The sequence below is a fragment of the Equus przewalskii genome, chromosome 15 (genome assembly GCF_037783145.1).
Source record: "Equus przewalskii isolate Varuska chromosome 15, EquPr2, whole genome shotgun sequence".
Lineage (NCBI taxonomy): Eukaryota > Metazoa > Chordata > Mammalia > Perissodactyla > Equidae > Equus > Equus przewalskii.
The window spans coordinates 32237736-32264161 of NC_091845.1; the positions used below are offsets into that span (position 1 = coordinate 32237736).

At 38.2% G+C, this 26426-nt stretch overlaps 1 protein-coding gene across 1 annotated transcript; it reads left to right on the top strand.

The window, feature by feature from the left end:
* Positions 1-4342: 4342 nt before the first annotated feature.
* Positions 4343-24733, top strand: ARF4 (ARF GTPase 4). The gene is made up of 6 exons (XM_008544381.2): positions 4343-5637; positions 14360-14440; positions 14913-15022; positions 19546-19617; positions 21251-21376; positions 23498-24733. The coding sequence occupies exons 1-6, from the start codon at positions 5571-5573 to the stop codon at positions 23582-23584; spliced, it is 543 nt and encodes a 180-aa protein (XP_008542603.1). The 5' UTR covers positions 4343-5570; the 3' UTR covers positions 23585-24733.
* The last annotated feature ends 1693 nt before the right edge of the window (positions 24734-26426 follow it).

The following is a 26426-nucleotide window of genomic DNA, read 5'->3' on the forward strand; positions in this document are numbered from 1 at the left end:
TTAAATGGGATAACGCACGTTAAGCACAATGCTTGGCCTAAAGTAAGTGCTCAATAACATTCATTGTTGCTGTTAAATATTAGCACTATTTATAGAATGCTTTGAAAATTTCAAAGGAGGTGATAGTTTCCTTAAGAAGTTTGCATTCTTATGGGACAATCAGCAAAAATAATTACATTATTAAACCTAAGGGACTGGAACATAAATATACACATGCATGACTGAAAAGATGTCATTTAAAAAAGTCAGAGATGAGGAAAACATAATACCTAGTGTAGTGTGTTGTTAATGAGCACATGCCTTATTTGGGGCAACCTTATAACACCTTCCTCAAAGTTGTTAGTATTAAATGAAGTATAGGACTTGGTACATGGTAAGCGACCAATAAACGATAGCAATTTTTTCCTTTGGGGCTGACTTTTCTCATATTTAAAAATAAGGCAGTAGCTATAGGGTTATGGGCATTGACATTAGAAGAAATGGTTTCTTACCCCAGTTGTACTGTTTCTTGGTTATGAGCCCTTAGGCAGGTTCTCTGTGACCCTCATTATCCGTATCTTTACAATAGAGACATTTCGTTCGTTCATCAACATCCTGTTTCATAGCCTCCCTTAGTTACTTAATGTGTAGCATATCTTAAATGGAAATCTGAAAAATCTATTCTAACCTTTCATTCGTTTTCTGTTTTTTTTTTTTTGGTTTAGGTTTTGGAGGCTAGAGATAGACATCAGAATTTTTTCCATTTATTTTGCTTAACTAAACAGAAAACATGAATTAAGATTTGGAAGAAGTTATGAGGAAAGGGACCCATTTTCATTTGTCTTGAGGATTAAGAATCAATTTGAGAAGACCCTCAGAATCAGGTGAGCATTGTTTTAAGGAATTCTATATAAAACTCAAAACAGACATAAAGGCTACTTAAAGGCTACAAGAATGTTTTGTATCTAGCAAGCTTCCAAAATGCAATTTTAACTTATTCAACTGCTAAGCAAGCCTTTACATGTCTCTCCAATGCAAAGGAAGGTTCTTCTCAAGGGACATCGAGTCTTTAATTCCATTTAAGTTAAATCCTAGCAAAATGTGTGGATCTCTTAGGTAATTGCATAGACTTTAAGTTGTTACAAAATTAAATAGTATTTTGCTTCACGTCCGAAATAAACATTTCTATTAAATTACTTAAAGAGCAGAAAACCACTTGCTTTCCCCTTAAAAATCTCTGGTGTTCTTTCTTTCTTTTTCTTTTTGGAAGATTAATCCTAAGCTAACATCTGCTGCCAATCCTCCTCTTTTTGCTGAGGAAGACTGGCCCTGAGCTAACATCTGTGCCAATCTTCCTCTACTTTATATGTGGGATGCCTACCACAGCATGGCATGCCAAGTGGTGCCGTGTCCACACTCGGGATCCAAACCGGTGAACCCCAGGCTGCTGAAGTGGAATGTGTGCACTTAACTGCTGAGCCACTGGGCTGGCCCCTCTGGTGTTCTTTAAATGTTGTATATTTAATTACATTTAATTTCATCTTAAGAATGTTATTGGAATATTTTGATATTTTTAAAAAGGACAGATTAAACCTAGTCTATGAAATGGCTTTACCTTATCTACCTGAGTAAAGAAGTTTTTGCTCGTTTGTCCGAGGTCACTCCTGAGAAATTAGAATTTCTGAAGTGTTGTTCTACCAAATGGAGCTTTACTCGGCAGGCCTTCAACAATACAAAATAGCTTTTTTTTTTTTTCTGGTGAGTAAGATTGTCCCTGAGCTAACATATGTGCCAATCTTCTGCTATTTTGTATGTGCGATACTGCCACAGCATGGCCTGATAAGCAGTGTGCAGGTTCGTGCCCAGGATCTGAACCCCAGAACCCAGGCTACCAAAGCAGAGCATGCGAACCCAACCACTACACCACTGGGCCAGCCCCAGCTTACTCTTTTTGAAACTTTGCAGATTTTTCTTTTTCATTCCCATCCTGAAGAATGCACCAGTTGGAATAAGCAACTACAGAACTGCCTAGGACAGCACTATTAGGAAATGAGATTAGATCTTTATCCTGTTAATGAATCTAATTACCGTCTTAATTTATCTTTGTTGTGAATTTATAAAACTGTAGCAAAGCAAAAGCAAAATTGGAATATCTGGCCTATGACCAGTGAGGGGAAGAGACAAAGGGGGATTTAAATATTTTTTTTTTTTAAATTGACTTTTCCAGTTTTCTCCATTACAAACAATGCTGTAATGAACATTGTTTGAAGATCTTACAAGTACCACATAGCAAATTTGAGGAAAAATTTTGTTATCATGAATTCCTGGAAGTAGAATTTTTGGATCAAAGAGTATGCACATTGGACAATTTGATAGATCAGTTAAATAAGTTATCTTACATGCACATGATGGAATGCAGCTCTTCAAAAGAATGTGTTAAGGGGCTGGCCTGGTGGCATAGTGGTTAAGTTCACATGTGCTCTGTTTCAGTGGCCCAGGGTTTGTGGGTTCGCATCCCGAGTGCAGTCCTATGCACCGCTCATCAAGCCACACTGTGGTGGCATCCCACATAAAGTATAGGAATATTGGCACAGATGTTAGCTCAGGGAAAATCTTCCTCAAGCAAAAAGAGGAAGATTGGCAACAGATGTTAGCTCAGTGCCAATCTTCCTCACCAAAAGAAAAAAAAGAATGAGTTAAATTTATAAGTACTGATATTTTTAAATGTCCAGGGTATATTATTAAATTGAAAAAGAAGTTGCTTAGTAGGATAAGATCTCATTAACATATATAGAGAGATGTTAGTATTTCACAGAGGAAAATCTGGAATAATCTATGTCAAACAGTGCTTAACTCATTCATCAAATTCAAAGATTATTTTTAAAATTATATAAGTAGTGCATGAATAAGTTCATCTTGTAAAAATAAATTAATACAAATACACAAACACTTGTACTCAAATCTTCAAAGATTTATTCATAAAAGCTCAAAATTTTAAACTCAAAGCCCATCCATTGGTGAATGGATAAAGAAATCATAGTATATCCAAACAATGGAATACTACTCAGCAATAAAAAAAAAGAATGAACTATTGATAAACACTGTAACATGGATGATTCTCAAAATCATTATGCTAGGAGATAGAAGCCACACACAGAAGATTACGTACTGTGTGATTCCATTTACATGAAATTTTGGGTAGAGCAAAGCTATAGTGATTAGAAATCAGTAGTTGGCCAGGGGCTGGAGGTCAGGGAAGAGGATGACTACAAAGGAGTATGAGGGAACTTTTGGGGGTAATAGAAATGATTTTTTTTTTAATTGCTTGCTTCTTTTTTTTTTTTAAAGATTGGCACCTGAGCTAACATCTGTTGCCAATCTTTTCTAGGTCCTTTTGGTTGTGCTATGTGGGATGCGGCCTCAGCATGGCTTGACCAGTGGTGCTATGGTCTGCGCCCAGGGTCCGAACTGGAGAAACCCAGGGTACCAAGGTTGAGGGTGGGAACTTAACCGCTCAGCCATGGGGCCTGCCCCAGAAATGATGGATATCATGATTACGGTGTTGGCTACACTCCTGTATAGATTGTTAAAATTCATCAAATTGTACACTTAAAATGGTGGCTTTTATCGCTTGTAAATTATATCTCAATACAGTGGATTTTTAAAAGTACAGGTAGGGGCTAGCCTGGTGGCGCAGCGGTTAAGTGTGCACGTTCTGCTTTGGCGGCCTGGGGTCTGCCGGTTTGGATCCCGGGTGCAGATATGGCACTGCTCATCAAGCCATGCTGTGGTAGGCGTCCCACGTATAAAGCAGAGGAAGATGGGCATGGATGTTAGCTCAGGGCTGATCTTCCTCAACAAAAAAAAAAGTATAGGTAAAGCTCTCTTTTGACTGTCACTTCAAAACGAGTTCCCTTACTCCCTGGGAAGCTCCTCCCTCTACACAGATTAAACAGGTAACCACTAACTACGACTATTGCAGATTGTACTCCAAAGTTCTTGTTCTGCATTTTTACACACACACCAAGGGAAATCTACATTTTTATATTACTTTACAGTAGTCACTATTTAGCTTCTTCTATTAACTGTACATTGCAAATCTTTTCATTAGAATTTATAGTTCTACATCATTCTACCTCCTGATAGTATACCATAGTATGGATATACCAGTTTATCAGGGCTCCCTCTTATTCCAGGAAATACAATGGAATATGAAAACGGACTAATCTTACCTTTCTAGCACTTTCGGGTAAGTGAGGGGGAGGAGGGTTGTCAATAGTAATATTAAATGTGAAATCATACCTACGAAGCGCAGTTACGGTTCTTTGAGCCTTAATTTAGCTAGTCAGGATGTCAATAAAGTATTTTTCACCAGTTAACCTTTAAAGAGAAAATGACATGACTAAGGTAAAGATGGAGGTTGGCGGCGCTACTAATCCTAAGCTGCACCAGCAGTGTGGAGGGAAAAGGTGGGAGGTGGCGAAGATTATGGGGAACTTGCTTTCTTATACCTTTTCTTTTTTTTACAAGAGGTATAGCTTATTTTGTAATCAGGAAAACATTAAGATCAGAAGTATTTCTAAAGTGAGGAAGTGGAAGGAATAAATCTTCCGTGCTGCTTCTGGGAGAGTAGAAGAAAAGCAAGCCTTCGTTGGGGGCTGCACTTCAAAAGCTGCAATAGTCGAAAGTCTCCCAGCTTTGTCGTCTTCACAGGTCAGGGATCTGACAGAGGATTAGACATGTGACCTGGCGTGGAGGTCGAAGGGTGTAGGCCTAGCTGCTTAATAGGTGGCCACAGCCTCTTCGCCTGCACGCTGGCTTTTAACCGCTTATCTCTTGGGAAAGCAGGGCACGCCTGCACCGCCGCGACTAGGGCAAGCGTCCGGCCCGCCGAGTGAAACGCGTCCGTGCGCAGGACCAGGGAAACGCCAACACGCGCTGCGTTTAACATGGGGGCGCCCAAAGGGCGGAAGGAACGGAGGTTCACGGCCTAACCCACAATGCACAGCCCGCCTTTCCGGAAGCAAGGACTACTGCCTCCTGGACGCCTTTACCCTGCGGCAGCGTCCCGCTTTGAGTCTGATTGGAGGTGACGAAGCGAGGCATTGTGGGATTTCGACTGTCTCCCAGTACGCATGCGTTCACTGGCCTCGCCCTACTCCCGAAGCCACGTCCGGGAGGCGGCGGCGGCCAGATACGCACGTCAGCGGAGCTGGCCAATCCCTTCCGTGCGCAGGCGCAGTGGTTCGGGCAGCACCGGAAGCGCAGGGGGATGGGGCAACGGTGACGCGATTCTGTCCGCGTTGGAGGGGCCGGGCCGCCGCCAGTCGCCGCGGCTGCCGCGTGACGTGGCACAGCCGAAGCCTTAACACCGGAGCCGGAGCTGCCGCGCCAGTCGTCCAGCAGGTCCTCGCTCCGTTAATTCCTGTCCCGGAGCTTCGTCTGACGCGCCGGCTAGCGAGCCGCCGCTGCAGCCCTCTCTCCCTAGCTCCTCTCCCCTCTCGCTCACTTAGCCAGGAGCTTGAAAGGAGGCGGCCCGGGGACGTCCCAGACCCCGTCTGCTCCTGCCCATCGCAAGTGCCACTACCGCCATGGGCCTCACGATCTCCTCCCTCTTCTCCCGCCTCTTCGGCAAGAAGCAGATGCGCATTTTGATGGGTGAGTGAGGGACCGAGAGGCGAGGCCAGGCCCCCGTGGGGATCGGGGAAGGCCGGGTGTCTACGCCTGGGGCGGCCTCGGGGCCTGTTTTCTTCTTCGCCCGCTGTGATGGGGGAGGGGCGGCGGGCAGGGGGTCGGGAGGAATTCTTCAGGGGGAACAATGGGGCGAAGGGGGGCTGCCGGCCCGGATCTGTCGAAGAGGCCGGGGACAGGGCCGGGGACAGATCTCCGCCTCCTGGGTTTGGCTTTCTCTCCTTATCTTGTGGAAAGCCGGACGAGACTGGGCGGAGATCTGGGGGAAGCGAACTCCGGGATCTCGCAGAGCCCGGAAGACACTGGCGAGGCTCGTTCTGAGAGCGCGAGCTGGCTCCCGTCTCCCGCGGGTGTGGGCAGCGGGCGGGCGGGAGGAGAGCGGCTGCAGCCTTCCTCCTCCCCCTTTCCCCCCTTTCCGTTCCGGGTGCGCGCTGCACACTCCAATGGTGTGTGAGCGAGCGGTCACCGGGAGCCGGGAGCCGGCTGGGGCAGGAAGTGACCGGCCCAGTGCGGTGGCAAGGGAGCGAGGAAGCGCCTAAGGTTTCGGAGGAGTCCGAGTCCTCCGCGCTCACTTCGCTCAACTTTCCTTCGCGCTGGATTCCGCTTCATGTTTTTTTTTTCCCTTATTAATATCCTTGAAAGCTGAGTTTATCATGAGTATGGTTTTTTGGGCCACTCTCAAAAACTAAATGTATTTGGTTTACTCTCTTTGGTTTTCAAACTAATTTTTATTTGGCTGGCTAAGTTTTAATGAAAACAAACTTTTAGAAACTAGTTTTTTTTTATTAAAGCCGATAACAGATTTTCATTAACTGAACATCGTAACGCTTAATTTTAGGGTAGTTTTGTTAAATGATAATCACAGAGATTTTTTTTTAAATTCTTTTGGAAAATAGGCTTAAAAAACCCCCCTGATTTTCAGGGTTGGTTTTGTGCTCAGCTGGGGAAGAAGGGGCTTGTCACTTGGTGATGTAAGCAACCCCTCCCCCATGTACTGTGCGCAGTGCCTACATCACAGCTGAGCTCCGTGGACCTCAATAATGCTAACAGGAGCCCCTCTAATTTTAAACATTGAAACTTGTTGGTTCATTAGTTTATTTTCTAGAGAGTGGGGAGGAGGTTTTATTTTCGAGTTCCACTACCACTGGAAGTTTCCCAAAGCAAAGTTCAGTAATATTTCAAGGTGTATAAAGGTATAGGTTCCTTTTTCACTTACTTGTTATTCTATCTTCTTCACAATTGATGAAACAATTATTAATGATTCATTCACAAGGATAAAATGTTTTCTCTTTCAGAGTTTCTCAGGTTTTATAAATGAGGAAAGAATTTAGGAGGGCAAGCATGTTATTTGAGCTTTAAAGTGGCCGAAAATTGGCAGTTTAAAAAAGAATCTGAAGTCAGTGGGAGGACTTTGGACTGTGGTAAATGAATTTCCAGCCCGTTCCTTAAAAGACATTAACTAGTATGTGGTTGTGTTCCTGGAAATGTAGCATGTTGGCTCTTTTACTTAAGATTTACTGTAAATGAGTTGCTGCTTTTCATTTCCTTAGTCTTTTGTGATGGCTGAAAGTTGCAGAGGGAGAAGAGAGGTAGAATTATGCTATAAGCACTTTCCTATATTTGCCGTATTAGGGGAACATTTCTCCCCCTACCCCCTCAAAATAATGATTGAAAGAAAACGGAAGAGAAGTATTTATCTTTGTGCATTTGTGCAGGGGATAGAAGTTATGATTTGGAATTATTCTTTTTATGTTAAATGTTTTATTTCTCAAGTTTGCTATTCTTATTTTGCACTTCAATTTCGGGATAATCAGGTTTCCTTGGTTAAAAACACTTCAGTCACACGGTCCACTTTTATAGTAACTCATCAAATGAACTGTAACCATATAAAGGGTATGTCCATAGATAGAGAAAGAGGTGATTTGGAAGTTTGGTAATTCTTAAATTTTTTTTGTCTAGCTTTAGGAGTGACAGCATAAATAATAGGTCACACTCTCTTGCTCTCTCTCTCTCTCTCTTTTTTTTTTTTTGAGGAAGATTGGCCCTGAGCTAACATCTGTGCCAGTCGTCCTCTACTTTGTATGTGAGAGGCTGCCACAGCATGGCTTTCAGAGCAGTTGTGTAGATCTGCGCCTGGTGTGCGAACCCTGAGCCACCCAAGCAGAGCATGGGAACTTAACCACTACACCACCAGGCGGGCCCTAGGTCACTCTTAAGGTGTCTGCCCCCATTCAAATATTAGAATTGCCAGTTGATGATTGTTTTTTCCATATTAATATTCTCTGGCAACTGTGTGTGCTTCCTTTTGCTTCATAAGGCTTAGATAAAATTTATGCCTTCTTGAGTTAGTGACTTTTTCAGACTGTACCATTTTAAAGTGTTCTTAAAAGGTAGCAGTTAGCTAATGAATCTGGTTTGCCAAATTACTGTGGAGGTGTTTTTAATTTTATTCCTATACTGGCTTTCCCAAAAGTTGAAGAAATTTAAAAAGGTGTTTGAAGTTACAGTTTGTGGTTAACTAATTAAAAAATTAAAAACCAACACAATGTGCCATTAATGTCATTTAAACTGTAGATTGACAGAAATTCTGTAGTAGGGTCTTTTAAAGAAGAAATCACTCATGTCAATGTTATTATTGTGCTTAAGTTCAAAGACAATCAGTTTTCACCTTAGTTTCTCATGCAGCCCTCTTTTATCCTATTTTAAATCTGATCTCTGTATCTTGATCCATGATAAGATATAATTTTGGTAAATGACTCCCCAAATTTTGTTTATATCTGAAATCACTAATGTATTCTGTAGAGGAATTATTAATTCCACTTTCTTTGAACTTGCAGGTTCTTTCCTGTTGCAAAGCTGAAAAAGCATTGCTTTCTAACTGATTGCGAGTACTAGTTATAGTTCTATATTGCCTTATATGTGACTGTGGTTTTTTGGGACCAGAGTAGTTCAGGAGAAAGGATACTTCATTTGCCAATTTGAAAAATATTATCAGTGTTTTAAATGAGGCTTTAAGCTAGAGTGGCATTTCATACTTTCCATACATTTTCCCTAGCATATTTGGTTAATTCATTTATTATGTAATTTTAAGTGTTTTGTCCTGATTCTAAAAATAGTATGTAATTTTTGTTAAATTTAGAAAACACAAAAAAGAATGAAGTGATAATTACCTGTAATTCCACCATTCCACTGTTATTAATATTTGTTATACTTACTCTCAGCCTTTTAAGAGAAGGCTTTTGTCCCTCCAAAATTTTACTTGTGATAATATAGTTTTGTTCTTTTGTTTGTTTGTTTTGCTGAGGAAAAGTAGCTCTGAGCTAACATCTGTTCCCAGTCTTCCTCTACTTTATATGTGGGTTGCTGCCACAGCTTGGCTGCCAACGAGTGGTGTAGGTCCACACCTGGGAACTGAACCTGGGCTGCTGAAGTGGAACACGCTGAACTTAACCTCTAGGCCACAGGGTCAGCCCCTAAGGGTTTTTTTTAATTAAGAAAAAAATTACATGGGGGCCAGCCTGGTGGTGTAGTGATTAGGTTTGTGTGCTCTACTTTGGTGGCCCAGGATTCACAAGTTCAAATCCCAGGTGTGGACCTACAACACCGCTCATCAAGCCATGCTGTGGTGCTGTCCCACATACAAAATAGAGGAAGATTGGCACAGGTGTTAGCTTAGGGCCAATCTTCCTCACCAAAAAAGAAAAAAGAAATTCACGTAATCCCAATTTAGTCGTTTTTAATATATTCACAAAGCTGTGTAGCCATCACCACTCTCTAAATTCTAGAACATTTTTTTCAGCTGAGAACAAAACCCCATATCCATTAGCAATCACTATCCCCTCAGACCCCCCCATTGCAACTGCTCATCTACTTTCTGTTTCCATGAGTTTGTCTATTCAGGATATTTCATATAATGAATTCATACAATACGTGGCCTTTAGTGTCTAGCTTCTTTCACGTAGCGTAATGTTTTCAAGGTTCATCCATATTATAGCATGTATCAGTACTTCATTTTTATGGCTGAATAGTAATCCCATTCTTAGGATATACCACATTTTGTTTATTCATTCATCAGTTCATGGAAATGTGGTTGTTTCCACTTTTGGCTCTTAGGAAAAATGCTCCTGTGAACATTTGTGAACCAGTTTTTGTGTGGGCATATGTATTTAATTCTCTTGCATAAATAAATACTTAGTAGTGGGATTGTTGGGTCATATATTAGCTATGTTTAACATTTTGAGGAGCTGATAAACTGTTCCAAAGCAACTATACCATTTTACATTGCTACCAGCTATGTATGAGGGATCTAATTTCTCCATGAGACCTAGGGTTTTGAATATCTGTCATACTCCTCTGATTCTGGGGACATTTCTGAACTTCAAATGCTGTACCTGAAAAATGAAGGGTTATTGTGAAGATTAAATTAGAAAAATGTATGGAATCACTTAGTATTATCCTTGGAACACAGTAAGCACTCAACTTTAAATTATTTTTAAATTACCCTGGGAGCTGGCCCCCTGGCATGGTGGTTAAGTTTGGCATGCTCTGCTTCGGTGGCCTGGGTTTGTGGGTTCAGATCCTGGGCATGGACCTAGACTGCTCATCAGCCATACTGTGGTGGCAACCCGTATATAAAGTAGAGGAAGATTGGCACAGATTAGCTCAGGGCTGATCTTCCTCAAGCAGAATAGATGAAGATTGGCAGCAGATGTTGGCTCAGGGCTAATCTTCCTCAGCAAAAAAAATTATTATGAAGTTGTATTTCAGGCTTTCTTGTAGAAAATTTAAAAGATAAAGGAAAACAAGAAGAAATATATCCTCTGAAGGTTTACCCATCTAAAAGGATACTTTTTTCCCGTAGTCTTTTTTGTTTCTGCATTTGTTTTTTCTCCAAGTTGAAATAATTGGAATCTGGCTTGTTTAACTTAAGATGTAAAGATTTCTTGCTGCCGTATTTTGGTAGACATACTTTTCAATGTTCGGCAAAGATTTTTGGGATCGTTTTGGTGCTAACACTTTGGTCAAAGTGCAGATCCAGTAAAGGAGAACAAGTAATTCCAGTATATCTTTGAATACAATGGCTTGTTTATGGGAGTGAAAGGGAGGGAGGACATTACTGCACTGTACAGATTAGAGTCTTATCTTGGCCAGTTGAGAATTGGTTATAGTTTCATTTTGTGGAGAAATCTCATTGCCAGATATTGCAACATTAAGGAAATGCATACTTAAGAAATGACTAAAGTGGCACGAAATTGTTAAGCCAACACAGGTTTGAGTAAAGAACTATCTAAAGAGTTTTAAGTGATGGTATACATTATTTTGTGCGTCTTAAATCTCATAATAGAAATACCTTTAAAAAAAAACTTCTGGTTTGCATTTATACAGCACTATTATTTTGGGTGCAACTCAAAAGATATCTTCGTAATTTTTAGAATTTTGTATGTGGCTGTGAGCCAATTAACTGTTTTCTTAGAATTTTCATTTTAAGAGTAATTTGTGGATGCTTAGAAAACCTATGGCTGCATTATTTTGTCAATGCTTTCTTCTTCTCTCTTTTTTTTTTTTCCAATAAAAGTAAGTATATAAAATATATTCAGGGGCTGGCCCGGTGGCACAGCGGTTAAGTGCGCATGTTCTGCTTCAGTGGCCTGGGGTTCGCCGGTTTGAATCCTGGGTGCGGACATGGCACCGCTTGGCACGCCATGCTGTGGTAGGCGTCCCACATAGAAAGTAGAGGAAGATGGGCACGGATGTTAGCTCAGGGCCAGTCTTCCTCAGCAAAAAGAGGAGGATTGGCAGCAGTTAGCTCAGGGCTAATCTCCCCCACCCAAAAAATAAATAAATAAAAGGATAAAATATATTCAAGGCTCTTAAGTGATTGTCTTTCTGATAGATAGGTGAGGAGGTGTAGCCAGCCCAACATTGTAATAAAGGAAATGGTGCTACTTGGGAAGTTTTTTCTTTTTTAATAGAAGTAACATTTATTGTGTTAAAAAAAAATCCTAACGATATAGAAGTAGAAGAATATTAATTCTGTGTACAAATTTAAAACTTTAATTAAAAGAAAAATTGGATTACCTATATTCTTTTTTATAACTTGGCATGTGAGTAGTTGTATAATCATAATTTGTCCTGGATTTCTTCCATCCTTGTTAATATTTTTGGATTTACATTATGTTTAAATGGTGGTATGAGGTACAGTTGGAGCTCCAGTGAGGACTTTCATATGCCATAGTTCTCCAGACCTAACTCTGGTGTTTTCTCTTTTCTTTTTTTTTTTTTTTTTGAGGAAGATTAGCCCTGAGCTAACTACTGCCAGTCCTCCTCTTTTCGCTGAGGAAGCCTGGCCCTGAGCTAACATCCTCGCCCATCTTCCTCTACTTTCTATGTGGGTTGCCTACCACAGCATGGCGTGCCAAGCAGTGCCATGTCCGCACCCGGGATCCGAACTAGCAAACCCCGGGCCGCCGAGAAGCGGAACGTGCGAACTTAACTGCTGCGCCACCCGGCCGGCCCCTCTGGTGTTTTTTCTAATCAACACCTCAGTTTCTGTTCCTCTGACTTGAGCTTAATTGTACTTGGATTTAGTTAAAGGTGAGTTTTGCTTTATTTTAAAATTTGATCAAAATCACCTGAGGAGGACTTATGTTCTCAAGAGACTTAGCTTTTTCAAACAATGAAAAGATCATATCGTTCATCCCTGTTTTCCGTATTTTTACTGAAGATGCCAAACTTTAAGGTTCCTACTTTTGTTTCTTTGTCTATTTTTTAGAATTATGTTTTCTGATCTTTTTTTTTCTTTGAGGAAGATTGGCTCTGTGCTAATGTCTGTGCCCATCTTCCTCTATTTTATATGTGGGATGCCTGCCACAGCATGGCTTGCTGAATGGTGCCTAGGTACGTGACCAGGATCCAAACTGGTGAGCCCCAGGCTGCTGAAGTGGAGCACGCAAACCTAATCTCTATGCCTCTGGGCCATCTCCTGTTTTCTGATCTTTTTAATATTGTTCCATACTCAAAAAATGAAACACTTCCTTGTAACAGTTGGTTTTTCTTATGCCCATGGGTGAGGGTTTAGAGTGGGCTTCTGACTCTGACTACTAAATGTCATAGTTTTTTTGGAAGAATCAACCTGAATCCCAGTATGAAGAAGTGGGGCACAGAATTCGATTAGAGGACACAGGAATAAGAAGGCATAAAATGCCCGCGTTTCCAGAGAGATCTTCAAGCTACCTTTTTAGGGTACAGAGCAGAAATGGGTAAAAGGAGTCTGAATTGTCTGTGGCCTTTAGTTCTGTCTTGGACTAACTGATAAAAGTTAAACTTCTTTGCATAGGAATGTAAATTAGATAAGTGAGGTGATTTTGTTTTTGTTTTTTGTTTTTTTAAACTTGATAGATTTGGTTTTATGTGCCAAGTCATGCTTTGATTTAAATAGTAAAAAGGCATCCTTGCTGAAATCAATACTCAGTTGAATTGATTTCAAAATCTGTGATAGCATAAATCCAGGTGGCCAAATGTGATGTCCTTAAAATGGTGTTACATTCAATGGCATTATTAGATATTGACCTTCCATTTATGAAGGCTTTAGCAAACAATATAGAATATGCAGGTTTTGAGAGGTTCATACTTAAAATAAGTGTTTAATTTGCTTTTTGCTGTAATAAAAGAGGTATACCTTCTTGTTCTAGTATGGATTTTTTCCAAAAACAGGCACATTCCTCCCTACTTGTATCTGCTTCAAAGGAATCATTTTAAGAATTTAGACATTACTGACATTGGAGATGAATATGATAGGGCCATTTTTACAGCCCCAATTAACCACTCTTTTGTTCTCATTTCTGCACAGTTGATGTTGGAATGGATTTAGGTAGGGGTAAAATTGGCCTCACCTCCCTTGCTATATCATGTGACTAGGGCATAGTTATATATCCCCCCCTAAGCATCAGGACTTTTTACCCAAAATTTGCTCTTTATGTAAAAGGAATTTGAGTTTATGAATCTTAAAGATAATTCTTTACTCACTTGTTCTTATGTGTTCTGTGATCGAACTTCTTTTTCTTTTTTTGCTGAGGGAGATTCGCCCAGAGCTAAACATCTATGCCAGTCTTCCTCTGTTTTTTGGTGTGTGGGCCACCAGCACAGAATGGCTGCTAACAGAGCAGTGTAGGTCTGCACCTGGGAGCCAAATCTGGGCTGCCACATCAGAGCACGCTGAACTTAACCACTAGGCCACCAGGGCTGGCCCTGTGATTGAACTTATAATTTGTGTTTTTAAAAATGGTAGTACTTCATAGAATTAATAAGAATTTAGGTTGGAAGAGATCTTAGATTATTTGAGGCAGTCCTCTTATTTTGTAGTTAATTTCTTTGGCCTCAGTTTCCTAAAGTGAATTGTTTAAAGGCACTTGACTAGTTGGTGGCAGAACACATCTAGAGATTACAGCCTGACTAAGCCGGATACTCTCTTCTTTTCACTATACCTGCTGTCTCTAGGTGTAGAAAGAAAAATGGAAAGGTTTTCTATAGAAAATGTTGCTTTTGGGAATCAGAAATGAGGTAATTTCATTTCTAACTCGTTTGTGCTTTGACCAGTGAACTTTTGCTTTCAAACTATAAATTTGTTGTAAAATTATTCCTTAGTGTGTGCTTTGGGTCTAGATTTAAAAGCTTTAATGTCTCTTTCTAGTTGGATTGGATGCTGCTGGCAAGACGACCATTCTGTATAAACTGAAGTTAGGGGAGATAGTCACCACCATTCCTACCATTGGTAAGAATTTTACTGATGACTTTAATTGATATCATAATATATTGTAAAGTGAAATTGAACACAGTTTAATTTTGAAAGTCTCCTTTTCTTTTTTTAAGGCTTTTTTAAAGAGCAGTTTTAGGTTCACAGAAAAATTGAGAGGGAACAGAGATTTCCCACCAGCCCCCTGCCCCTACACATGCATAGCTTCTTCTCCCGTTATCAGTGTCACTCACTAGAGTGGTACCTTTGTTACGATTGATGAACCTACATTGACATAATCACCCAAAGTCCATAGTTTACCTTAGGGTTCGCTGTTGCTGTTGTACATTCTTTGGGTTTGGACAAATGTGCAATGACATGGATCCATCATTATAATATCTTAAGTTTGTTTATCTAGTAAGACTTTAAAAAAACAGTTCTGAGAGAATTGTATAAGAAAGACGTTTATTTTCTTAATGACATTATGCACAACTTTTTTTTTTCTTTGTAGGTTTTAATGTGGAAACAGTAGAATATAAAAACATTTGTTTCACAGTATGGGATGTTGGTGGTCAAGATAAAATCAGGCCTCTCTGGAGGCATTACTTCCAAAATACCCAGGTAAGCCATGCCATACATTTTTATAACTTTCCTTTATATGTTTCATACTCTGAAGTTTATCATCATCTACTGTTTAACTGGGTGTGTTGGTGTTTACTGTATGAGTTGGCATTCTTATCACTACTTCCATATTCTTCAGTGGACTCTCTCACTCCTGCCTCTGAAGGCTAAATTACCTAGGATGGAAGAGTTACATAGCCATCATAGTAATACTTTAGAAGATTGGGTGCAGGTGGAGGTGGTTCTCAAGATTGAATTAGATGTTTCATCAGTAGTTCTATTGGTTTCATTCTTAGCTTAGAAAATAAGATCTGTATAACTTTCTGTCTTTGTAGGTTTTAATGAATATAAGAAAATTAACAGTCCTTCATTTTGCCCAGTTAAGTGTTTACTTTATTAAAATACATTAAGAAAAAAATATTGAAGTAGATCTGCTTTGTTGATTTGTAAATTTTTAAAATATTATCGTGCAATATATATAATACCGGCATGGAAGAGACTTTAGTGATCTTGTAGAGCAAGAGTTCTCAAATCTGGCTGCACGTTAGAATCACCTGGGAAGCTTTAAAAATCCCAAAGTCCTGATCAGAACCCCAGACCACTTGAAGCAGAATCTTTGGGCATATAAACTAGGCTTCAGTAGTGCTTCTCAAACTTTAATATGCATATGAATCACCTGGGTATTTGTTAAACTATAGATAATTCAGTAGGCCTAGCTGAGTAAGGTCTGAGATTCTGCACTTCTGGCAAGTTGTCAGGTTGTGGTGCTGATGCTGCTGGTTCGGGACCTTACTTTGAGAAGCAAGGTTCTAGTACCATGTTTTTCAACACCAGCATTGTTGACATTCCGGGCTGAATATTTCTTTCCTGTTGGGTGAGGGGAGGGCTTTTGTTTACATTGTAGGATGTTTAGCAGCATCCTTGGCCTCTACCCCCCAAATGCCAGAAGCAAGCTACCCCCTCAACCCTGTTGCAACAATCACAATGTCTCCACATATTAGAAGATGTCCACTGGAGACAAAATTGCTCTGTCTCGAGAACGAGTGCTCTAGTCTAACTCTTATATATGAAGAAACTGAAGCTTGGAATGACTAGGAGAGCTGGTTCTTCTCCTCCATTTCTGTTTAACCTGATTCCAACTTAGTTGTGTTTTCTACCACGTGAGCGGTTTCTCATCAGTTTTTGTTTACTACTGGAGTAGATAAATTTTTTTTCTTAAGTAATGTGTGATATTACAAACATTTCAGGGGGCTGGCCCCGTGCCCGAGTGGTTAAGTTTGTGTGCTCCGCTGCGGCTGCCCAGGGTTTCGTCAGTTTGGATCCTGGGTGTGGACATGGCACCGCTCATCAGGCCACCTTGAGGCAGCGTCCTACATTCCACAACTAGAAGGACCCAAAACTAATAAAATATACAACTGTGTGCTGGGGGGATTTGGGGAGGAAAAAAGCAGAAAAAAGAAGATTGGCAACAGTTGTTAGCTCAGGTGCCAATCTTAAAAAAAAAAAAAATTTCATATGTTTAAGATTTGCAGATGTCATTCTTGGTCTCCAATTATTATAACATTATATACAAGTGAGGTATATTTGTATGGCAATGAATACCCTAGCTGAGCGCTTGGAACAACCAGATTTAAGTAGTATGTCGGGGGCCGGCCCGGTGGCGCAGCGGTTAAGTGCGCACGTTCCGCTTCTTGGCAGCCCGAGGTTTGCCGGTTTGGGTCCCGGGTGCAGACGTGGCACCGCTTGGCAAAAGCCATGCTGTTGGAGGTGTCCCACGTATAAAGTAGAGGAAGATGGGCACAGATTTTAGCTCAGGGCCAGTCTTCCTCAGTAAAAAGAGAAGGATTGGCAATAGTTAGCTCACGGCTAATCTTCCTTAAAAAAGAAAAAAAATTAAGTAGTATGTCATGTTAAGTAAGTGGCATGCTTTTTTATTAAAAATTAGAATATTTCTGTTCATTAGCATAGCTGTGATAGAAAAGATGATATGAGTAACATGCTTTAAAAAACTTTATTATGGAAATTTGCATATATACACAAAAGTAGAATAGCATAATAAACTTGTACATATCTGTTACGGAACTTCAGTTATTAGGATATGGCCAGTATTGTTTAATTAATACTCCTGTCTCATGTACTTCACCTTTTAGGTTTATTTTAAAGTAAGTCATAGTCATTTCATTTAGGAAACATACTTTTGAAGTATATCTAGGTATGAAGTAAACCTTTGCTAATCTTAAGCTTTATAATTTTTGACCAAGAGTAACACTGGTCTTATCCTTAGGTTTGTTTAGAGTGCTTTGTAATTTACTTTGAGTTCTTGAGATTATGCCCATTCCTGGCCTCTGTGGATCACCTTAGAGTCAAAATTCCAACTTCTTCCTAAAGAGCTCATGCCTGCTGGCAAAAGCTTTATGTTACGTGGTGTAATCCCAGCCAAGCTCTTATAGCTAGCTGGTCAGTTCTTTTAGCTATAAAATTTAAAAGAAACTAAGTATGCCATTTAACCATGTTTCTTACTTATATTAACAATCCTGGACACAATGCATATTGTAGTAAATTCTTCTTCCCTCATTAGGTAATTCCAGTTATTTTGCTGTTTTACATAATTAAGTAAATATTTGGCCTTTACTCTTTTCTTATAATAATAGCCAGGCTTATCTTTGGAATCCTAGCTTTTCTACACTCTTTATTCTAGGCCATCCCAGGAAATGCATAATGTAGAATTTTTCTTTTGGAGGAAGATTAGCCCTGAGCTAACTACTGCCAATCCTCCTCTTTTTGCTGAGGAAGACTGGCCCTGAGCTAACATCCGTGCCCATCTTCCTCTCCTTTATACGTGGGATGCCTACCACAACATGGCTTTTGCCAAGTGGTGCCATGTCCACACCCGGGATCCGAACTGGTGAACCCTGAGTGCCTGAGAAGCGGAATGTGCAAACTTAACCGCTGCACCACCAGGCTGGCCGCCATAATGTAGAATTTATTCCTAAAATAAATCTCCCACTCAATAATGTTACTCTGGGACTGATAGCATTCTTTTTACATTTTAAAACAATAAAAATGAATTGTTAGTCCAAATAAAGTTAGATCCCTTTTAGAGGCATTACCTCTTCTAAAGGGGTACATCTAAAAAGGAATAGCCTTGGAATAGGAGGGAAAAGAGGATACAGCATTTGCTCAATGCCTGTGATAAGCCAAGCACAATGCTAGATTCTTTTATACCTCTGTGATTACATTTAATCTTTAATAAGCTCATAAAAAGTTGGTGGTATTTTTTATTTTATAGAAGAGGAGGCATGTTCAAGGATTAGGTAATTTATGTAACTAATAAGTAGTCCTGAGATGTGAATTTGGATATCTTTCCACTATGCGATACTGGCCATCCTAGCACCAAAAATTTTTTTCAAAGGTTGGGATGTTTCAAACGATGATTTCCAGTAGAGATAAAGGAAATAGGTTCGAAATTTGCTAAACCAAGGGAAGTTATGTCATTTAATGACTGTAGCCTAAAATAAGTGTTAGGTACCCTGCTAAGGTCAGTGCTGTGGTAATACTAAGGGGTAAATACAAAATGGTGCAGCTCTTTGCCTTCAGCGGTTTTAATTTAGTTAGTTGTATAAATAAGTAATAGTGTAAGAGTTTGTGATAAAGTGACAAATGATCAAAAATACTTCAGTGGTCAGGGTTGTGAGGAGAATAATATTTAGTCACTTTAGTATTAATAGGAATAGATTTTAGCAAAGTTTATAAAATTAATCTGCCCTCTCTTGCCAATTGAAAGTTCTACTTTCCCCTTTGAAAGTTTTTAGAAAAGTCTTAATTCAACTAATTCCTCCCCAATTCCATTTCTTTTGTAGAATAGAATTCTAATATTTGTGAATATCTTTAAGAATGGTTACTACCTTCCTTTTTGTTAAGAATTTTTTATTTGATCAAGTCAACCTTGAATTTTTCTTGATAAATTTTGCTTAAGACTTCCTTCCCCTGATTTTAGAGTTGGCAGTCAGCATTCTGGAGCAAGGCTGTCTTTTCCAGATGAAGCATATAAAAACTACTGTAGTATGGCCCCTCCTTCTTTTTATTTTTTTATGCTTTGTGCATAGCTTTGACTGAATAGCTAATTTAGTTAGTAAATTCATGAATCTTGAGGATCTTTGCTTTATTCTTTTTCCTTTTGTCCCCATTTTGTGACTCGTTACTTACACTTATCTGCACTTAGACATGCAAGGGCAGAGGGAATGAGAAAGAGATAAAATTTGTTCTTAGCGTAGTTGAGAAAAGTGATCAGTTGGTTAAGAGTAAATTTTTTTTTTAATTTGAAATAACATTGATAAATTACAGTCACAAATAGTGCCTCAGATCTGTTTTTGGTACTTAGAGCCCTGTTTTCTATTTTTTTTAGTAAGGAGACATTTTCTTTCTAAGATTTAACTCTTGATATGGTTTTGCTGCCTATACCTGTGTTTCATATTTAGTGTGTCCTTTAACTGTTATCATTTATTTAAGCAATTTTTCCCCAGGGTCTTATTTTTGTGGTAGATAGCAATGATCGTGAAAGAATTCAGGAAGGAGCAGAAGAGCTGCAGAAAATGGTAAGAATATGTTGAAAATGTATCCTTTCCAAGATGTGTTTTTCTGGGTGACAGTGGTAGTGTTAGTGGCTGGTACATTTTAACTGTGATTAGATTATACAAATGAACTTTTTGGAGTTGGAACCTTGAGGAACTATCATCACAGGTTCTTAAGAATGCTCCTAAAAATCACTTGTAGTGCTTTTTAAAAAGCTCACAGGAGAGTAGCTACTTCAGTAAGTTGGGAGGAAGGCCCAGCTTGATTTTAGAATGCTCTTTGGGTGATTCTGATGCATATCTCTGGTTGAGGATGTTTGTATTAGTCCGGTCTTTTATTTTGTAGATATAAAATCTATAGTTTTGAAACTTTTGTGACCTAGGAATCCTGGCTCAAATCTCTTGTTCCCAAGGTTATCGGGTTCCGTTTTCTCTATGCTGTGCCTGTAATATATACTTTGAAATGTTTTGTGATAGCAACCATGATAAAGAATGCCACCTGAAGGTAGTAGCATTTGGGTTGATGGTCGCATTTTGGTCTTCCCATATGTTGGATTAATGTTTTCATATATTCATATTGTTAAAAATACTGAGGGGGAAAGTTGTTGAGCAACCTTGCCATGGTTTCAGATATTTACTGAAGTGAGATCTTCTCCTTCATTGCTCCTAGGACTGGAGAGCAGTTTGTAAAACCATTGTGCCAGTGTATGAGTAATGAAGTCACTGGAGGCTTTTTGTCTAACAAGTTAAATATCATCCTTTCTACTCCTTTGTAAACAGCTTCATTGAGATATAATTCACATACCATAAACTTCACTATTTAAAATGTATAAATCAAGGGTTTTCAGTATACAATATTGTACAACCATTACCACAGTCTAATTTTAGAACATTTTCATCACCTCAAAAAGAAATCGTAGAACCATTAGTATTCATTTGCCATTACTTCCCCAACTCCAGCCCACAGCCCTAACAACCACTTACCTACTTTCTGTCTCTATACACATGCCTATTTGGACATTCATATAAATGGAGTCATGCAGTATGTGGTGTTTTTTTCACTTTTTGTTACTTTTCACTTAGTGTTCATTTTCCAGATTCGTCCATGTTGTGTCATGTATCAGTACTTAATTCCTACTGGCTTCTGCTCTTGGTAGTATTCTTGTATTTTTCATGATACTGCTGATGCCCTAATCATTTCATTGTTGTCCTGCTGTAGTCTTGTCCAGCTGGCTGGAAAGGATAAAAGTCCAAAAAGAATCATCATCTAAATACTTTTACTACTAAGTACCATAGATCTTGCCATAAGTATTTATTCCCATATGTGTTTGTTATCCTTGCCAGTCCTAACCGTCAATGAATGATCATGCAGGCTGAATGAATGACTTGCCTTAATGGAGTAGAGGATGTTTGGCTTGAAAAACAGTTTTGCATTACTTGAAGGCATGTGATTATTTGCTTTGGATTTAAAAATTGATGGATATGAGATTTAAGTTGTAAGAGTACCAGAACTTCATGTAGAGAAATGGGTTTGATATTTAATAATGTACTTAATGTTGAATAAATGATATATATAGGAAGCCAATGTTTTACATAATTTGTTAGAATAATTGGATTCCAGTTTGGTAGTTGTTAATGTCTTAGTTTTTATTTCCAGCTTCAGGAAGATGAGTTGAGAGATGCAGTGTTACTGCTTTTTGCAAACAAACAGGATCTGCCAAATGCTATGGCTATCAGTGAAATGACAGATAAATTAGGTCTTCAGTCTCTTCGTAACAGAACAGTAAGTATTTGGAGGTTCAGATTAACCTCCTTACTCTTAGAATTTTAGGATAATTGTTTAAGCTTGTATTCAGTTTAAATATTTATTAACCAGTTGTCTCCATTTAACAGAGGATGTGCACATCATATAAAAAAATACAGTAATATATTCTTGCTTATACAAACATGAGCCCTTTCAGGCTTTATTTCATACCTTTATAAATGTATTCAATTTTACTTCAAAGTGTGTTGATATCGTCTCTATTTTAAAACTTTAAAAATATATCCTTTAAAAATCCAAAGCTTTAAATATCTATTTCATTTGATTTTTGTTAACTTTGTTCTCAAAATGTTTAGTATTGATAAAGATGTGGAAAACTACCATATGAGAATTGTAATATCTAAAGATTATTAATATTCTTACTTTTAAACCTTTTAGGTAGCTCTGCAGCAAATGTTTTGTAATTTGGTTTCCTTATTAAAACACCAATATTTAGCTGCCATATTTTAGATAATATTGTTTTCTATTGTTTACATGTTAACACCAAAAGCTTGTGGAGGGACCTATAATTATGGTATCAAACAAATTTTTTTTCAAATTTATTTTTTTGAGGAAAAGTAGCCCTGAGCTAACATCTACCCCCAATCCTTCTTTTTTTATTGAGGAAGATAGGCCCTGAGCTAACATCTGTGGCCATCTTCCTCTATTTTATATGTGAGACGCCTAGCACAGCACGGCTTGATAAGCAGTGCATAGGTCCGTGTCCAGGATTCAAACCGGAGTGCCCTGGGCTGCCAAAGCAGAGTGTGTAAACTTAACTGCTGTGCCGCTGGACTGGCCCTTAAACAAAATTTCAATTTAAAGTTATAAGAAATATTATACTTGTGCTCCAGTAGCTTATCATTTTAAATCAGTGATTTAAATATTGGCAAACACAATATACTGTTTTATATATGAAGAGGTATTATAAAGTATTAGTATGGCTTGTGCTTTACAAGTTTTTCACTAACTTGTCAACAAGGCAAATACTGTACTGTGGCATTAACTATGTAGACTGTTTGAGATGTCCCAGGACAATTTAAATAAGGTAAACTGTGAATGATACCAGTTTTCAATGCTGTGAAGATATGAATTCATGCTTTTTGGCAGCCTTCTAGATTACTGGGGTGTTTGGTATTCAAATAATAATTTGGCAGCATGGTATACTTGCAGTGGCCTTGCAACATTTAAAGCAAGGTCTTCCTACTAAGGCAAAGTACAACTGGTCAATAAAGAAAATTAATAAGAATAAGCTGTCCCTTAAAGGTAATTAAATTGCTTTCTAGGTCTTTTTCTTGGTACTTGTAACTTTTCATGGCATTTCATACAGTTACTGAAGATAAGAATCATTACCATTTTAAAAAGTGGAACATTTTGGGGCTGGCCTTGTGGCCTGGTAGTTAAGTTTGGCACGCTCTGCTTCAGTGGCCTGGGTTTAGTTCCCAGGTGTGGACCTACACCACTCGTTGGCAGCCATGCTGTGGTGGTGACCTACATACAAAATAGAGGAAGATTGACACGATGTTGGCTCAGGGCAAATCTTCCTCACTAAAAAAAAGTGGAACTTTTTTTAATGCATGAGACTAAAGATAGTAAAATTATCTGAAAAGCTTGCCTTTAATCAGCAATCCCTGCTCTTTCAAAATTTTGCCTCTTCTACTCTGAACTTATTTTTATGGGAAACGAGGGTTATTAGGACCAGGGGGGTAGTTTATTAGTTGCCATGAATGTTCTTTTCAGATTAAATAGTGGTTAGTTGATTAAATCGAATCAATGAGTTGGAGTAGCTTTAAATATGAGAGGAGTTTTGTGAGAAGCAAGGGGTATGAAAACACTCCCAATCTGTACACTTACTGAGATCATTAAATATAAAACTAATGATTTGTGAGATGTAATACTTTAACACATTTATTTATGCTTAAGGTTGTATATATATATTTTTTGTTTCCTTTTTTCCTATACATTTATGGTAACTGTGGACTAAGTAATACCCCTGGGCAATTGGGAGAAAATATTTAGTTTATTTATTAAGAAATTTTAAACATTGTCGTTATACATAGTCTTATGTTAATCAAGTAATTTTGTGTTGTCCTTTCTTTACAGTGGTATGTTCAAGCCACTTGTGCTACACAAGGAACTGGTCTGTATGAGGGACTTGACTGGCTGTCAAATGAGCTTTCAAAACGTTAAATGAAACTGGATTCTCTAACCAAGGACATGTTTGATAGAATTGGTCTAGGCTTGTTACCACAAAATTAGTTTGCATCTTGGTTATTAAACAGTATCTGGGACTGGTTTGGGCAGAATATTACAGCGTTTCAACTTATTTTGTTGCCAATTATTGTTTACCAAGTATAATGTTGCTGTTTAGCAATATGCTTGGTTTTAAAGAAATTGTCCTGAACTTGGGAAAAAAGTGTCCTCTTAATTTTACTTCCCTTAAGCCTAAATGCCTGGACATAGCTATTGTGACACCTTTAAATAAATCTGTTTTGAATGTTTTTTGAGCCCACAACAAATAATGTTTTAAAGTTATCCCCTTGCTACTTTACTGATACCTTTATCATTCCTGGGACAGTCTGCTGATTTTAAAACATGTAGCATTCCATTTGTATTTATTTTTCTCCCTTGCCAAAAAGATTTTCTAGTACTGCTTGAACCAGCCAGGGAAATGCTCCAAAACACTATTCAGATCTCTTGCACTGAGGAACTTATTTTTTTCCCCCATTATTGACTCTGGCTTCCATCAGCCAAGCTTACCTTGGTGTGGTTTGGATTTGATAGCTAATTAGTTTTGTGCTGGTTGCGAAGAGTTCATATTGAGATAATTTTTAATATTCAGCAGATTGTCTTCCTTTATATTATATCTTTTTTATGTTGCATGTTGCTTTTGGTATCAGCCTGACTCTTTGCCCAGTATATGATAGTTCTGCTGATGTTTTATTGTTTATTGGTGAACATATCTTCATTAAGAGTTTTTGGAAAACTCATCAAACTCAGTAAGTTTTCTTCATAATCCATTTGGAATTATTCCTAATAAAATGATAAAATATGTAATTGTGTGTGTTCTTATTGAGTCTTGAAAATGTTTGAAATAGATTTTCCTATTTAGCAAAGCTGATTTACATATTTTACATACTGTGAACAATAATGCAGATCCCAGAGAGTTTACTAATTGTTTAAATTGGAAATAAAATATGGGTTGCTGTCATGTGTATAACAAAGTGGGGTGCAACTTCAAAAATTTAGTTTTCTTCGATAAAATACCATTTTGATGCTGTACATTTCTAAAGTCAGATCAAGAGTAAAAAGCTGTAATAAAATGAATTGCCCAAAAAATATGTATGCATGTGTTTGTTTCACAGCTAATGGTAGTTTAAAAAAAAAGAAATTCAGGTGCTGTTTGCATGGCAGAATATAGACTGATGTGCTCTCCTACATAGAAGAATAAAATTCACAAGTACTTTTCTTTTTAGTTTCACAAATTTCAGAACTTCTGCTGAAAGCTGCAGGTGACTAATTCTCAGTAAGGCAGTAAAGGTATATACCTCATGAATTATATCTATTAAGTTATTAGAGACTCAGCTGGACAGTCTTATGAGTATCTTAGTTTTTGTCTATAATGTTTTATGTATTTTATAAACCTTGCTTTTTTATGATTCTTAATTGCTTGTATGCATTGAGATAAATTTGTGGATTAAAATTTTCAAAACTAGATAATGCTTTTAAAATAAGGGACGTTTTTGAATTGTAAAAACAGACACTACTGGATCAAGTGAAAGGAAATTGGAATTAAGTAGTTGATGATTGTCAAACAGGTTACTAAACAGGTGTGTTTAACTTGTGTCATTTGATGTCAGTGTACCTTTCCTCGCCCACTGGATGAATTCTCCTTTCTTCCCTTCAAATAAGAAAGGTCTCACTTCTTGTTGGATAAAACTAAGATACGGCATAGTATGTGTGGTTTTTATGGGGTTCAACTAGGAGATATAAGACTTCAGTAGGTTCAGTGTTAGGATCCTAGTTAAATTACCACTGTTGTGTTCATTTAAAAAACTAAATCAGGTAAATCAAAGGTGCCTTCATGGGCTCTGAAGAGGGCATAAAGAGAATCCATATAATCTTACTTGTGACCTGAGGCAGCTCTTAGTACCATTGTTGGGAGTGACTACATTAAGAAACTAAAATTGCCTGATTTTCACTAAATGGGTTAAAAAAAAGATTTGCAGGATTTCTTAATCCTTTTTTTTTTTAAGCATTAACTTGGCAACTTGGTGTGTTTTTTACCCCCAAGAAATTACTTTTTCTTTAGTCCTAGTGGTGGTAGTTTTTTTAAAGTCAAATTGAGAAGTTCCTGTTTTTTTTCAAATAGAAGTGAGTAAATGCTTTGGGGAAAAGTGTAAATTTAGAGGTAACCCCTAGAATCCTTTCCCTGTTTTAACATTCTTTGCAAGCAATGCAAACATAAAATCACTGTCACTCTCCTGATTGATTGACATGTTCAGTACTCTTATGAAATACTTGACACTATCAAGAATGCTTACTGTTAACACAAATGTTAAACCTAGTGTTGGTCAATCAATAAGAGGTCTCTGTGACCTCCCCTATTATACAGAACAGTTGATTATATCCCTAGATTAAGAAGTATTCTGTCAAATAATTGCTAAGTATGTTAATAGAGAAACTGTAGAGGAATTGTGGTTCCCCTCAGCATCAGAGTTGAGGATAGAGCCATTGTCTGGTTTCTCTCCCTTTTTCCAGTAAGCTTTTGTTGTTGTTGTTTCATAATGTTCCCCATTGTCTTTTGTCTAACTTAGCATTCATTTGCTTTTCTGTGATGTAATTTATTGCTATTTTGTTACGTATTTCTATTTCCATGGGTTTTTTCCCCCTTTACCTTATCTATATTCTCTATTAAAAATAAAACTTAAGTAAAATGTTATCTTAATTTTCCAGAATATTAGTGTCTCATTCGTTGAGACTTTTCTTTAGCATATGTACAGAATTAGCTTCTATGTAGTAGTAATAACTT